This window comes from Mizuhopecten yessoensis, unplaced genomic scaffold (assembly GCF_002113885.1).
Source record: "Mizuhopecten yessoensis strain PY_sf001 unplaced genomic scaffold, ASM211388v2 scaffold10225, whole genome shotgun sequence".
NCBI classification, from domain to species: Eukaryota; Metazoa; Mollusca; class Bivalvia; order Pectinida; family Pectinidae; genus Mizuhopecten; species Mizuhopecten yessoensis.
In genome coordinates, this window is record NW_018408440.1 from 548,991 (window position 1) to 565,465 (window position 16,475).

Genomic DNA, 16,475 nt, shown 5'->3' on the forward strand with positions numbered 1-16,475 from the left:
ACAAATGAACCTTGCCTTGTTAACTTTCTTCAGTTCTGACAAAAACCTCACATCATTAGAGATTTTATACTGTAACAGATTTATCATATCTCTTCTGTCATGTATCTGGTACGATTATTTTGAGTTTAAGTGTTATTGTCTTAGGCAGGGATGGAATTATTAAAAAGAATATTTTGTTAAGGAATTAATTTTGTTACAATGATCGGAAGACAACGAGGCTGAGATGTGTGAAACCCTACGGCTTAGAGTTTCATTAACGGACAGGAATCTCCTGAAAATTGATGTGTAGAGGGAAGTCCCCACCATGATCATTACTTCATTGTGTATTTAGTGGTATTTGGAAATAGAATTTTGCTGTTTTGTTTATTATAGGCATAGCTTACAGTTATCTATCAATTAATCGTGTCGTGTAATACATAAGATAGGGAGATTATGTATTGTCTACATCTGATCATTTACTGAGGCAGATGAACTTCAACGGTGTACTCTATCACAAGTAGAGGATCTGATTTAGATCACAATAACGGGATCTAAATTATACAACATGTAGCTGTCTTTGATGTAAAACTGTCGAGGACATGATAACATATTTATATAAGTATTTCTGGTGTTAAATGGACTTAACTGAATGTGGACGTTAAAAATGGAATGTGGAATTAAAGCTCATTCAACATAGTGGCATGAAGCATTACATAGTACTATGGAATTGAAGTGCAACCTTGGGATTTGTAGATTTCTGTGCTGTATAGACCTGTGCATGTATCCGAGGTCTGATCTCAGCCATACTTAATGTCGTTTTTTCTATGCATTATGTGAACTTTTTTAACTATTGTTCTTGAGTGCCGATTATCAAGGAAATGCCAATAATTTCAATAGGTGTGACAGGGTACACCGACTGATCTCGAAGCATCATATCGAAGCATCATATCGAAGCATTATATCGTTTACCTGCACAACACTGAGCCTGAAAATGTTTGTCTCAGCAACTTAAAAACTACATCTATCAAACTTGTCACAAATTCTCATTAAGAATCAGCATTACATTTAATTGATGATAATGGCATGTTTATGTTGATGGTATCGCCTGTTTAGCTCCACCAGCGTGGAGGACTGAGGCAGGCCGAGGAGTGGTAGGCCTGTATCACACGGTTGGTGCTATATGTGTGTTATACATGCTGTACACTGATTTGCTGGAGTTATTAATTGATTACTAAGGATAAATGGTCATGTAGAGAACACAAGATGTATTGCCCTAGGCTCCAGCTATATAGCTACCGTGGGTGGTTAATGATAGTTTTAACTTTTTTTTGTGTTTGTATAAATATGGAAAATCAGATTAAAACAGGATTTATGTGTTTTTTTATGAGAAAACACTTTATACTGAAAATATTCCTCACTAAAATGGCTAAAACTAAAATTGACCTGCTTCTGTTCCACTGATAAGCCGTAATCATGTATAAAATATTGTAGATTCTATCAGACGTTGTACAACAAAAAATGTGTAGACCCCACACAAGATAATTGATGAAGTCAACAGAACTGCTGATAATGGTCCTGTGGCTGACAGGACCGCTTGCTTGGTTACAGCAGGAAGTATGGAAGGAGGGTTTGGGGGAGATTGTTGGCATAACACAGGTCATATGCAGCTGTCTATAACCCACCATTGTGCCATCGGTCATTGGCAACCCAACATTGCACCACCAGCCATTGGCAACAGCAGTGTGGAGGTCCTTGTCTGAAATAGGTTCCAGAAGGTGAAATGACTGTGGCTCTTTGAAACCTCAATTTGGTGTAGGAGTTACACAGGGGAGGTAACCAGCTGCTGATCTCTCAAGTAACCTTGACCTGCGGTTCCATTGCTTGATACATTGACCATTCACTACTGTGACCTTGACCTTACAGCCTAAGAAGAATTGGGCAACCCTATTGGTAATCTTTTGACAGCATTATGGAGCCTTTTATGCAAAACAGTATACCATAGATATTGATCAAGACAATCTTTATAATGATGCTTTTTTTCTCTAATGAAAATGTATTATGTCAAGGTCAAGTTCACCTTCTTTCAACTAATGACAAGGTCACTGGTCTTTTCCTGCGTACTGCCACCTGTTATATCTTATCTAAATAGGTCTGTTTAAGTTTTACAGATATATATAATTACAAACTTTGCAACAAATTGAAACCAACTAAAACATTGCTGGATTCGACAGTTCAACATTGGACCCCGGATCTGTCTTTACCTGCAGTCATTTGATTCAGACATGTTGTTCTTCGTGGCATCAAAGGTCTGACTCATGTCCCTGGTATTGTTTGATAAAGTTTGAATCATACCAAGGTTTTGTATGGAAATTGCCTTTATGTTCTTCTTCAGTTTAGCTCTCTTAAGAGATTTTTTGTCACTTTTACTATCAATTATTTCACAGAATTTGAATCTGACTTCTTATAAACATTTTGTATGATAATTGGCTCGAATGTTTTTGTTGCACATTCAGTTTTGTCGGCAGTAGGATAGTTAGGTGTCGTCATATTCAATCAATTTATATACATAATTTCCGCTGGTACTATAGGAGATACTTGGCTGATGCATCAGTGTCTGGGAGCACTCGGATATAAAACGTCATTAATTTTATAGGCAACTGTTAGCCTTGTGTATAATTTTCCAACCAAACAAAATCCTCAAAACTGACATTTTGAGTACGATGTCGGTGACCGTTCCCTACCACGCCGAATTAATCACGTGACTTTTTATGACGTTACACATGCAGCCTACTGATCCCGCCACAGAAGTTACAAACTCGTAAAATCTCGTTTTATCGTTCATGGAGGATGACTTATTCAGCCACCTAAGATTTTCAAATTAATAGAAGTCCTAGCGAGAAGATCGGGGCGAAAGTTGTTGGGGTGAATGGCTGCTGTTCAATGAGCTGTAAGGAACTGATGATGCAGAACTAAACTCATGAATAAATGGGGAAAGTCGTGTCACTGTAACTTCATTGTAAATACTTGTAATCTATGAAATGCTGATGGGCTGCTCCGTTCTGAATTCAGGGATGAAGGCTGACAATGGCTGTTCACAGATTTTCGATGTTTGTTCCAACCGAAGTGTAACAAGGGTCCCATCTTGTATGACATGAACGTATGTCCAATGGCGACGGCCGTTATGTCTAACCTCATTAGCTCCTTGACCAAGCAAGGCGTTAACAATTCGATACAAGAATTGAAATTTTATAATGGAGGAGTAAAATTTCATTCAAAAAAGCAAACCTTCACGTCAGATATTTTCTTCGAATTCTGCTTCATTTAGACAGAAGAATGAAACATTTTTATTTTATAGAACATATTGAAAGAATGTTACGTTGGTTTGTTAAGGGGGCTTGATGCTGAGGGTAGTGCTGCTAGTTGTCACTCAAAGGGACAGATGTTGTAGCCATATATCAGAGTACATTTGACAGTGGGGACCTGCTGTGTGAACACTGCAGTGTATCGCTGACGTAGAGACCAGGCTTTTCCTTAGCTGCTCGTAACCTTTTAGCGAAGAGGATGATGATAAGTAGTTGAATTGGCGATATCTTTTTTGTGTTATGTTTTTATTTGGCTCAACTCATTCACCCCTGAAGACACATTTGAACTCTTCCAGTTGAAAGGTTGGAAAAGTTCATTTTAAAACTTTAGGGAGGAATTAGTTAATGAGTTAGAATTTAGCAGCCTTGTTTAAATTATGAAAATCAAAAATAAATTCAACTTGTATTTTCCCCTTTATGCAATTCTGCAAATTTTATAATATATGATTAGTGTTGATGTAAGTCTTTTAGATTTGTACTTCTACTTCCTTCATAATGGTGTCTGTTTAAAGATGGTAATTTCTATGTATCATTATCAGCTTGCAGAAAGTGCTTATTTGATTGGTTGATAAAGAGTGAAAGGCCTATTTGATTGGCTGATTAGGTTTGTCAATGCATTCTACTTGTAAGTGGGGGTATAATGCATCAATGTGCCCGCACACTTTACAAATTAATGGTACATTGTTAACGATATCGTACAAATGTTCAAAGTAGCGGCATAATGTTCAGGTACCTAACAAATACGTGTTGATTTGATTCACTGTATATTTATACAATATGGAAAATGCATTTACCAAGTTATCCAGTTTCTGTGGTTTTGTCGTTTTCGTTTTAAATGGGTGTGCGGTGTGCTCCAGTAGACCAAAGGTAGCTTGTAATGGTGTAGGCTCTGGGTAAAGGTTGTTCTCCCCACAAGTACGTGGTTTAAAGGACACACTGCAGGTCCTCTTCACATGCATTGCAACTTTACAACAAACACTGCCACACTGGCGCCAAAAACTGATCTGTCAGTGTAATCATAATTCAGCGAATTCATAAAAAAACGTCCTATGATATATATACTACATATAACAGTCCAAAGCAATAACTGATATTAAAAAGCATGACATTTTTCGTTCTTTAACACATTATTTTCCTGATTGATCAGGTTTTTGTTTTGTCCTTTTTTGCACTAACCAAGGGGGAAAACCAAAAGGGAATGAAGAATGGGAGAAATTGAATGGCATTTGTATTCTCCAATGTAATTTGTGTAAGGCTTCAAGGATAGCAAGTAAGAGATTAATTGTGTGGTGTGCATTTAAGTAGACTATCGGAGGAATTAGTTGTTTTTTTCACAGCAATTCCGACTGATACAGACCATTACAGACAAAGAGAATCTGTACATTTTATGGAGCAGAAACTACTTTATCTGCTATCATAACTTGGAACTAGGACATATAAGGTCTATAGGTGGTTCTAATGAAGAGATTTTAACATATCAGTTGTCTGTGAAGAAAGAAAAAAATGTTTCTGTTTGCAAAAATATCAGTTTACTGTAAAATGAATTATAGAAAATTATCATGTGAAGTGATTATGTTTTGTTTACCAGTAATGTTTTATTTCTATTTGTAAAATGTTCGTGGAACTTGGAGGAGAAGGAGGAGGGGGGGGGGGATTCAACTTGCATACTGCCAGCATACCTCATTGTCCATTTTTCATGTGAATTCATACTTTCTCTTGATATAAAGCCAAACCTTTATTATCCCAACATTTTCCTTGACAGATGGTATAATGGTAGAAAATGAAAATATCATGAGCTTTTTCTGTATTAGTGTAAATGTATTAAAGTAAAGAGAGGAATTTATTTGATGTTTTACGGTAATATTTTATGAGGAAGGTTATCAGAAACTACAGGTATCGTACCTGAACTGAGCGGGCAGCTCCAGCTTGATTCGGAATTGTATATTATCAATATTGACAGGATCAGATGTGAAGCACTACATGGGTGAGAAAATGGGAGTTCATAAAATATATTGGTGTTTTTTTCGACACTCAAGTGACACTGGAGCCCAGACTGTGAGAGGCATACAAACGTTTTACAACGTTTGTAAATCTTCGCTATAGTCCAATGAAAGTGTCAGGGCCCCAGACTATACGTGTGATTCTGCAAAAAACCAGGCTGGGATCAAAACGATATCGTAAATCGTTTGGAAGAAATATTACTCTAACAATATGAATTTGTAGAGTGCATTCATAGCCAGACAATTGCCGAGCTCTGTTTCGTAGAAAATGTCAATAAATTATTCTGTTCAAAACTGTGAAAAAGTCTTCCAAGTCAGAATTAAAATGCAATAGATTCTTACACCGTGCTTAATATTTAAACAGTTCAGGATTTTATTGAACCCTTGATGATTGTCATGTCATAACGTGTTCAGATTTTTTTGTTTTTGTTGGTATTAGTCTCTAGAGACAAAGATGTCGGATTTTCTTATTTTCTGCATCAATCTTAGAACATCATTTTAACAAAGCATGTTTCATGGTAAAAATTGATAACCGCATTGTTTAAAAAAAATAATTCATCGTTCAGAATCGTTTGCAATTTTAACATGTTTATTGAGGTAAAAAAAAATGTGCTGGGAAAAGCATTCAAGGTTACTATAGTAATTAAGATTAAAATATTTAGATAATAAAAATGAAACAATCCTTAAACAATTCAGCAACATTCATTGGAATCCACTGCATACACATTAATGATAAAGAAGTCTTATACATTCCAACTTTGGTAAATTTCTCATGCAAATGTAAATGTGTTGGAGAGGAATTTCTGTCTGAAAGCTGGAGGGGGAAATGTCTCAGATGTTGGTACACTGTAGTGATACAGACACCTGCTGGATAGGAGAGGAAATGGACAGAGAAATGGAGTGCTAAGTATACTGACAACTCCAAATTGGCTGACATTTTGTCTCCCTAGCTTTGCGACGAAAAGAGAAGAAGGAAATTGTGTGTCTATGTTTGTAAATAAATGTGTTTCCTCGGCCATTACTGAGTGACACAGTGTTGGGGGGGTAGTGACAGTTCTACTTCAGCCAATCTAGCACGTTGCACCCATGGTAACATTGTTCATGGTTACATTTTCTACATCTTACGGTGGCTTCCTCCCAGTGTGTCGTGGCATGACTTGGACTGCTGTGTGTATCAACACTTACAGTGCCGCCTAAATGTGACAATGGCCAAATTGACCACGGAGCACGCAAATATTTGTAGGACTACACAGAGTAATACTAACCTGATGTGAACCCATATGGTTCCTCCGCTGTCGATACAGGAGAAGCTTCCAATAGAGAAATTAATTGTATCACTAGAGAGCAAACCTTTCAATTTCCTCAGAGACGGAAACGGGGTCCCAATATTAACTTATCTTATTGATTGTAGAAGAGCTGCTCAATCTTCCCCATCTAAGCAAGCTTCCTTGTGATCAGGATCGCTATACAATATATGTCATCTCAAATCTTGATATAATTTTCTGTAGTGTTCAGTGGTAATGGTATTTCCTTGATGAAATGATAGTCCTCAATAAAAAAATTCTTGTGCATGATCAATTCTTAATATTGCATTCAACATGGCGTTCCAGCGACAGCACCCATCTGACCCACAATATGGTCGAGGGTCACTTCTTCGCGCGGATGAATACAAATGACAATCGGTGATGGAACTGTTTACTAGACGTTTCTATTAATGGAGTGGACTGGGGATTTGGAATGGTGGATACTTCTGTCACTGGAAAATACCTATTTGTTGGTTTAAGCTTTCTTTTAATCACAAAATATATATATTTTCCTTAAGTTGTGCTTTTTGTCAAGAACTTTTAATTTTTGAGATTAGAGAAATAGTTTTCTTTTTGAATCTTGATTGTGATTCTTGCTTCTAATTTAACGTTTGGCTATCCAACTATTCCCTTTTGGTTTCTGTGTACTTAGGGATTACAGGTTTCAAGTGAGGCGATTTATTCTAAGCGTTAAGAGCAACAGCCTTGCTCCGTTGCTGAGTAACATGTATGAAGGCGAGTGGTTGGCTGAGATTTTGATACAACAGTTGTGATAGGATTGTTACAACTTCATTAAAAACATATGTCATCATGTGTATATAACAAACATTGACAAGAGCTTGACATGGTTCTGTGAGGACTTGGCTGGCTGACATGATGCAGCGATGATTTAACCACGGAACCATGGATAAATTGGTTTTTCGTACCTGGTTACAATAATCTGTCATCATGTCAATGAAACAGTAAACTACTTTTGTAATTATGTGGATATTTTCTGTTCCAGATATTCATTTAATCAAAATCTGTTGTATCTGCTTGGAAAGCTTTGAACGTACTATGCAACCAACCAATGATAGACATTATCGTAGGAAACTTTGCCTTGCCTGTTTTTAATAGTTCAATTTTGAAATGTCTTTTATAACATTTGGTTCAAAGATTTATTAAAACATACCTGGTAAACTTTATTGATTTTACAGCAATTATGAAACAAATTATAGCAACTTATATCAATCACTCTTGTTGGCCCGGATGTAACAGCGCTCAGGGGGGATTAATATGGAAGGAAACTCCGAGTAATCCACATGGTTGGACAGGTGACACCCATACCTTTTAACGTCCAATCGGGGAATGGAACCTCAGTCATCTTGGTGAACGGTGAGTGTGCTATCCACTGCACCACCTGACTAGCCTGAAAGATTAATTAAATTTTCGATGTTTATTTAAATTGTTTTTGAAAAAAATAATTCAACAGGATACAACAATAGTTTTCAGTGGGCACCTCTACTCGATCAATATTTGAGGGTGAAAAAAACTCTCCAGATTTGCGAACAACCTTCTAAATGTGTTGACTAGCGAGCATTTCTTTGAGGCATTGGTTTTCAGTACCCAGAACAAAGTGCAAACATATTAGAAACCAGCGTTTCTCCAAAGTTTGTTTGATGTTACTCATGATGGAAGGTCTGAGAACACAAAGCTCACCGTAAATGATGTGTTGGTCTTCAAATGAGAAAACCAGGTCTTTGATTTACAACGCTCTAGATGTGGCCGACATTATGTCAGAGTTGATACCGATTGTTTGCCAAGGGAAACTTAAAATTTCACCGATTATTTACACATTATTGTTTTACGATAGTGACATAACCACACCAATGCAGGTTGTTTTCCCCACTGTGTAAACATTGTCGTCGGTACTTCAGAGAATTGTACAGCCTGGTAAATATCTCTAGCAGACTATTCCTGTTGGAAGCCAGTCACGAGGACGTATTGTTTCCCTCCTTGTCAGTAAACTGCACCAGTCCAACCATTACAAGTTTTAGACATAAACTGCTACAATAGTGCAGCTGTAAGTTGGTCTTAACAGCATACAGTGGTAAGTGGTTAGCATCAGCAATGAGTCAGGACAGTAACGGTATTGAATCAGTACGATAACAATATAGAATCAGTAAAGTGTCGGCATTGAATCAGTACAGTAGCAGTGTGTGTTGAATCAGTTAAAGTCAGCATTGAATGGGTACAGTATCAATATTTGAATCTGTACAGTATCAATATTTGAATCTGTACAATAACAGTATAGAATCGGTAAAGTGTCAGTGAATCAGTAAAGTGTCGGTGAATCAGTAAAGTGTCAGGGAATCAGTAAAGTGTCGGTGAATCAGTAAAGTGTCGGTGAATCAGTAAAGTGTCGGGGAATGAGTAAAGTGTCGGGGAATGAGTAAAGTGTCGGGGAATCAGTAAAGTGTCAGGGAATGAGTAAAATGTCGGGGAATCAGTAAAGTGTCGGGGGAATCAGTAAAGTGTCTGTGAATCAGTAAAGTGTCGGGGAATCAGTAAAGTGTCAGGGAATCAGTAAAGTGTCAGTATTGAAATAGTATAGTATTCTATGCTTATAGAGAAGACAACGATGGTGTTCTATTCCACACAGCTTATCATTATGCCCTGGTGCATTAAATTCATGTTGGGTTTAGTGATAATTTTCAATATTTACTAAGAAAATAAAGGTTGAACAAGTAGAACTGTTCAAAATTAACCTGCAGGGTAGTATTCTAAAGTGTGAAATTGTAAATCCCTCGATAGGTTACTGTAGAATTGTATCCAGTCAGCATGTTATAAATACCAGATCTTGTGAAATACTGTATAGGTTGGAAATTTTACGTGTGGAAGTGTTTCCATTGTGACTGAAACTGTTGGCCATGAGAGATTTTTACAAAATAAATAATAATTAAAACTAGAAAACTTGAGAAAAGTGTCTACCGTAGCAGCATCACTACCTAATGTTGTTATTGCTGACCAGGGAGTTACAGAGGCTGATGGTGTAGAAGGCATTTCAGGGCCTGCTCGGATAAGAAATAGAGAAACAGCAGATACTTTTCATCACTCAACAACTGCTAGTGTGAAAAAATGGTAGAAACAGTACTATGTTGATAGTCATCAGTCATTGACCTGCTCAAGTCGGAAAGACGGATCATAAAAAAATCAAGAAAGACTTGGGTAGGTTGGATAGACAGATAATAAACAGTGGAGAAAACAATGGTAATAATCAGCGGGTGATGTTCTCATGTCTGTTCATGATGGTTTGGCTGATCAGCAGCATAGCCTACATCTAGATATATGCAGGTGTGATGGGAGCAAGACATTTGTCTTCACCATATTTTCTGGTAATGCTGTAGAACAGCCGAGGATGCATGTATGGACGAACACGATACTCCGTGGCTTCTAGCTGGAAAAAAAGGTTTAAATTGACAAATGGACACTCAAAACAGCCTTGTCAGATTTTCCGTAGTGAGAATGCGAGGATTTTTTTGCTGTAATATGATTGGCCAGGACTTGTCAAATTCTACACCCGAGTTAGGAACTGTTTTTGACAGATTGCAATGGTTATCTTCAACCTAGAGGTTTTGTTATGGGAGGTGAAACCTAGCATCACTGAAAATGATTTGACGGTGATGGGGGTGCGGCATACTGCCTGTGTACAACCAGGCAATGCAGCCACAGTGTGGACTCAGGGTGTTTCTAAAATAATCAAACAGAGAAGGGTCTAAATTGGTGTTAATTAGCCACCACTGCCGGTGAAGACATCTTCTGTTCCGACGTGGCAAAGATTGACAATTTACTCCGATCTGTTCAATAGATTCTCCCTTTAAGGTACGACCAGCCAAGAAGTTTTTTCGGCAGTGTTCTTTTACGAAATCAAATCTTAAGCAGTGATGAGAGTTATGGTCTTATGGCCGAGGAAATGTGTTATATTTTACCAGACGTGAGGAAATTAGACTCCTAATTGATGGTTATTGTAATAATATTGTTCTAATAATTTACAGGCAAATTTTTCATTGATTATGAATAAAAATAATACAAGTTATTTTAGAAGCCATATATTTCTTATCTCTTTAATTATTTCTCTAAAAGATATACTATCTGAAAAACTAGTTTTGTTAAATTTCCATTACAATTTGACATAGTTTCCCAAATTGGGACAAATTCAATTTTAATTTCCTCTTAAAAATCTAATAAAAAAAGGGTGCCTATTTTTATATCCGGTTGAGATATACTTTGTGACAATAATACAGAAATATCGCACTGATGGTGAAACTATGTTTAACATACCAGTGACGTTACCTCATTCTGAGTGACATATGAGATCTACCAGATTTAGATTGACGTAATTAGAAAATATTGAGGAGTTGGAGTGATTTATGTGGCTATTTTCCATACTTACAACATGATGTTACAGCCGAATAATTGCCTTATATTTTCAGTGATCGTAACAGGGTAATACGAATTATGGACTGGTATAGGGAGGGATACAGGAGTTTTAGACTTTATGTAACGACTCTCATTTGACACAATATCAGATCTTGCACAAGTTAAATTCTGTATATTTGATGTAGTAATGGCTAAAAAAGTGGTCTTGCTGAAATCTTTGGGATATGTGTCATGAAATATATGTGTGGAGATAACGGGAAGGTTTGTGTACGGAGCTGTGGAGCAGGGATAAATTAGATGTTTGTGTTACATAAAGATCCTGATATACAGGTTAGCAGTAGGCCTTGGCATTAGTGCAGTGTGATAGAACGGTTTATACAGTTCAGTTTGAACACTAAATCACACATATGGTAACACTAACGCCCACATAAACAAGTGCTTGCATGTGGGTAATGGTCCTCGGACTAATGGCACCCAAGATATCTCCAACAACATTCATCTTCCAACATTTTTGGATCGGCTTCATTTCAAATTTTGATAAAAACAGCCTTTTGTATCGTTTTTCCCTTCCACATTCATTAAGATTTTTGGCATTTCTGATTGATTGAAAATAAGATTATTTTTTATATTTATATGTATATGTGTATACACTTGTATAAATATTTCATTTAAATTGAAACTTTATGATCAGACATCAATCAATTAATTAACTGAGAACTTGTGATTAGAATACATGTTATGCTGGTGAGCTGTCAGCCCAGTTGTTTGCTTTGTAAGCACTGTGTTACTTTAGTTGGTTTTGCACCTTGTGTTCACTAAGGGATTTTAATTGACACCATCAGGCCTTTAATTTGCTTGTTAATTCATCAACATGCCTGAAGGCACCAATTAGCAGGCGTGCAGTTTGAAATATGTGTGTTCAATAGCTTGTGCACATGGGAAATCGTAATCCTAGATCGTAATAGGGAAATAAATGATTTGGACTTGAAAAAAATATGATATTTTTTTTTTAAACCAGTTTATAATATTAGATAAATATTTGGAATTTAAAAAGGTGTCTGGGTAAAAATTGCTCTAAACTATTAAGATTAAATTCCAATTTTTCCTTGCATTCCTTTATATTAAATTTTAAAGATTTATTGATATAGATAGCCATTGATAACATGAAAGTAAGGCCCCACGATAGCGATCAGTTATACCAATATCACAGTGACTAACTCAGGTGTAATTAGGAAGTAGATAATGCGTGTATAAAATACCTTTACGAAGCCAGAGCTACTACACATATCTGTGGTGTGTATAATGATAGGGTTAACATCCATCTTTTATTTTAACATTCTGACATTTATATATAGAATACAGCCGTAACATTAATGCAGTGTTGTGGGACTGCTTTTGTTCTTGGTTGAGTCAGACCTCAGGTATGTGTAAGTTGACAGGTAAGATACAGGTGATACTCGTTAATATTGGACTCCGGCCGAGACAACTTCATCATACCTGTTAGTCGACGGCTCTCTACTGACAGACGCTTCAAACGTTTAATGTGACATTATAATTCCAAAAAGATTTTTAATATCCTTTAAAGCTGCCTTGGTGATCAGAGTGAAGGAGATGTTGTCCGTGACAACAGTCATCTACACCTGACACAAACATTGTGGGGATCAGACACACTCCTCAAACATTTTAACTCCGCTATGTTCTCAAAACGATTTTTAATACCCAATTTTGGTCTAGGAGATATGAGAGGGGTAGAGGGAGGTTTAGGGGGAGGGGCATTGCATACTGTCTGTAAACAGGACATAGGACTCCCAATGACTCTACAATATATGTAACGACTTTACCAACTAGGTCCCATTTGGTTTTGTGTAGGAATTAAACTGGAGGGAACGTGTACCTTGATGTAGGGTAATTCACTGACAATTACAGATGGTGTAGTGTAAGGTTAGGTGACTGGTAGTAACTAGGATCACAGCCTAAGATAAAATCAAACTGGTAAGATAAATGGTGACTTTACAGAATTTAAAGGTCAACACAGAGTAAAGCTATATATAACAGTTGTAAGGATATTATATCATTATTTCATATAATCATTGATTGGATTTGAAAAAACTTTTGTGTCCTGATATCACATCATGTATCAAGGTGTTGATAACAGTTTCAAGGTCGTGGTCATGGTTACAAAGTCATGATTTTAAGGATTCAAGTTGCTGGTAAAAGTTTCAAGGTCTTGATCAAGGTTACAATGTCATGATCAAAGTTTCAAGATCACGATCATGGTTCAAGGTTGCAATAGATGATGTAAGGCTGAGTCAAATTCTTTAACTTCTTTCAGAAGATTTCGAGAACTTGGTCTCGGTTTCATGGTCTTAATCAAGGCTTTATTGTGGTAGTCATGTTTCTAGGTCGTAGTCTTTTGTTCTACGTTCATATCTTATTATTATTTGATACAAATGATAGATATATTTTCAGAACAATTTGTGGACGCCATGTTGGCTAACGTAGTAATGACAGTGGTACTGTATGTGACAGCAGTATAGTATACTCTGAAGTTAGAAAATGAGATAAACATCTTAGGATAATGACACGAGATGAACAAGGGTACATAATGTCATTATTATAAATTAGTAATTTGTGATGAGGAAGTTGATGAGTCTGAATTGTCCCAGCCCCCATAAATGTGTACGGATGTCAAACTTGCTCTCTTATAACTTTGAAGTGGTGACACTCAGATTTGAATAGGGCCATTTCCGAGTCCTCCAATGATACTAATAGCTCCCAGTTATTGGGTACTTGTATACAAGGAGGTGATATGCCTATCAGGGGCTAGTTGGCTATCAGTTTTCTCAGGGGTACTGTTGGGAGAGACAATTCTGTAATGATGGTTTGGTACATTGCAGAGAGAAGTTTCAAAGAGGTCCAGTTGTTACAGACGATGTAAAGATAAACTATTTCATTCTGATGGTCAGTTTGACTTTCGGGCATGCCAACATACCGCGTGTTACACAGAGGCGTTAAAGTCTTGTCACATACAGTAATCACTTTGGGTTCTCCCAAGTGGTTGTGGTGCAGTCTGCGGGACAGGAATGTTGTCATCAGTCGTCACCAGATGGGGTCTGGAGACACCGTCTCTTTTCTCTACTCCACTACCTCTCCCTGATCGCCTCTACCCCCTTATTTTCTGAAAACTGATACCCAATATCTTCAGCAATTGAGCAGTTATATATGGTGCTAGATACCTCTTTCAAGGATTGACCAATCATGTGAAGGCTTACAGGTTCATCAACCAATCATATGATCCGACAGTGTCTAGCCCTGATGATGATGACCCAGATGTTTTGGTGTTTAGGTGTTTTATGGGCATGATAACATGTCATTAGTAAGGCCGAGTCTTCAAGTCCCAACAATGGGCTGGGTGGCTTGTCATTAGCATGGTATAGTCTATACGACCCAACAATAGCTTGGCGGTTTGAGAATTAATTCTACTAGTCTCCTGTCCTGCCTCCTCTGCAGGCTGTTAAAGTACGTTGTGTAATAGAAATTCAACGTATACATCTGATTAAACAAAATGGTGAGTCGTCTGAAAAAGTTATTCAGTTTTCTATCTTGATACTTTAGTTATACAAATGTTGAGTCAAATCTTTTTTTAAATTTGGTTTAGATCATTGCCTTTTCAGTTTTATCAAGTGTGTCAATTTTTTGTTTGGCGTTAAAAACCATTTCAGATATAGCAAGTTTTCTATTGTACTATTAGACAAGAGGTCGTGGAGTGTAGCTGATTAACTGCCTGCTATAAAAGCTGTCCTTCAGAGAAGGTTTTATATTGTGGTATAAAAAATACAAATTCAGTTTAAACATTTTGTGGAAACCTTTTTGAGATGATAGATTTTGGTCATCACCTCGGTTATGTCCTTCGTGATGGATGGTAGAGAGGTTCAAAGGTCAGATGGTTTACTAGTCCACCAACCTTTCAACTAAACAGAAACGACATCGCCTCATTTTTCATCAAATGAATTGGATGTCTTTTGTTGTGCAAGAAATGATTATGAATGTATTCTGTGTGGTGTCCTAAGGTATAGTGACAATTGCTAAAGGACAGTCGTGATGATGGATGGAGAAATATAACGTTCAGACAAATCGTGTAGAAATTACATACAGTAAATATGCACAAACAAATTATGTGTGTTATAAAACAGATTTTCAAAAATATGAATAAATGAATGTCTTATAGTTCATAAATAGATTACTTTGTAGCAAAAATGTTATAATAAAAATTTAAAGAAAACCCAAATATTCATCCTGAAAATTTTGTCTTGTAATGTTAAATTTTCTGTATCAAAATCCAAGTACATTTACCATAAATTATCCTCGAGTCTAATATTGTGCCTTTAAGCTGGCTTACCTAATAATTACATTTAAAACACACATTAAAATTTAAATTGAATTTTCCCTTCCAAAGAAACATATTCAATCCGACCTTGGAAACCATCTCTCCAAGTCTTGTTTAAAAGTCTGAGAGATGGCGTAGATTATTGTGGTATATGTAATATCCCTCCATTGTGTGTATATTGATTTACAAACTTTAATGAAAAGTAAAAATGAGTTTTTAAGTTGTGTATTCAGTAATTTGGTGTAATTTGGATGACAATGGAAAACTGCAGTCATATTTGTGTTGTGCTAATATGGGGAAATAATTTTTCTGATAAATCTTTATTCTTTTTATTGAAAATTTAATTTCAGGGGGAAAAATGACATCTCAGATTTAACTTAAAAATGAGGAAAGAATTCATAGAAATTTCAAATTTTCATTTTCAATGGTCTTTTTATTGAGAAACATGTACTGGAAAAGCAAAAATTTGTGAAAAAAAAGAACATTGCATGTGAAAAAAGTTTTTAATTTTGATATTGAATTAGGCTAATAATGAAGTGTTTGTGCTTGTTAACCGTCTTTGGTTTGAAGTGGCATTGATGATGTCCTTTTGTAACTTTGTTTTCCTTTATATTTTCAGTTGTATTACTAGACACAACAAAAATAAGCCGACTAGAATGGACAACATACAAAGGTGGTTCTCAAGACAACACAAACAATGGGGTAAGTTTCCTTAATGTACTCCACTTTAAGGGATCTTGTGCAGCATATTCAGTGACATTTTATAAACTGATCAAACTCGGGAATTGAGAGAAATAGAGATGGGACAAACAAATGATTGGTCATGTGACTTGTTATTGTGGAATGATCAAAAATGGGAGAAAGAAAAATTTGAAATACAAATTACTCTAAATCTATTTTGCATTTATATGTTGGGTTTAGTTACCAGTAGAGTCCCAGATCAAATTCATTTTGTAAAATGTGTGAACTTTTTGATTAATGAGTGTCTGGTCAACTGTTTCCTGGGGATTTGACTGGGTAATAA

The 16,475-nt window shown here is 36.4% G+C and overlaps 1 protein-coding gene across 8 annotated transcripts in view; it reads left to right on the plus strand.

The window, feature by feature from the left end:
- The window catches only part of LOC110459792 (ephrin type-B receptor 1-B-like), a 143,725-nt gene that overhangs the window by 32,321 nt on the left and 94,929 nt on the right, over positions 1 to 16,475 (plus strand). For all 8 annotated transcript variants that reach the window (XR_002463932.1, XM_021512235.1, XM_021512239.1 and 5 more), the window contains exon 2: positions 16,071 to 16,153. Coding sequence is in view for 7 of the 8 variants with exons in the window: in XM_021512235.1 (XP_021367910.1) it covers positions 16,071 to 16,153 (83 nt within the window). In the remaining variant the exon portion in view is untranslated. The remainder of the gene's footprint in view (positions 1 to 16,070; positions 16,154 to 16,475) is intronic.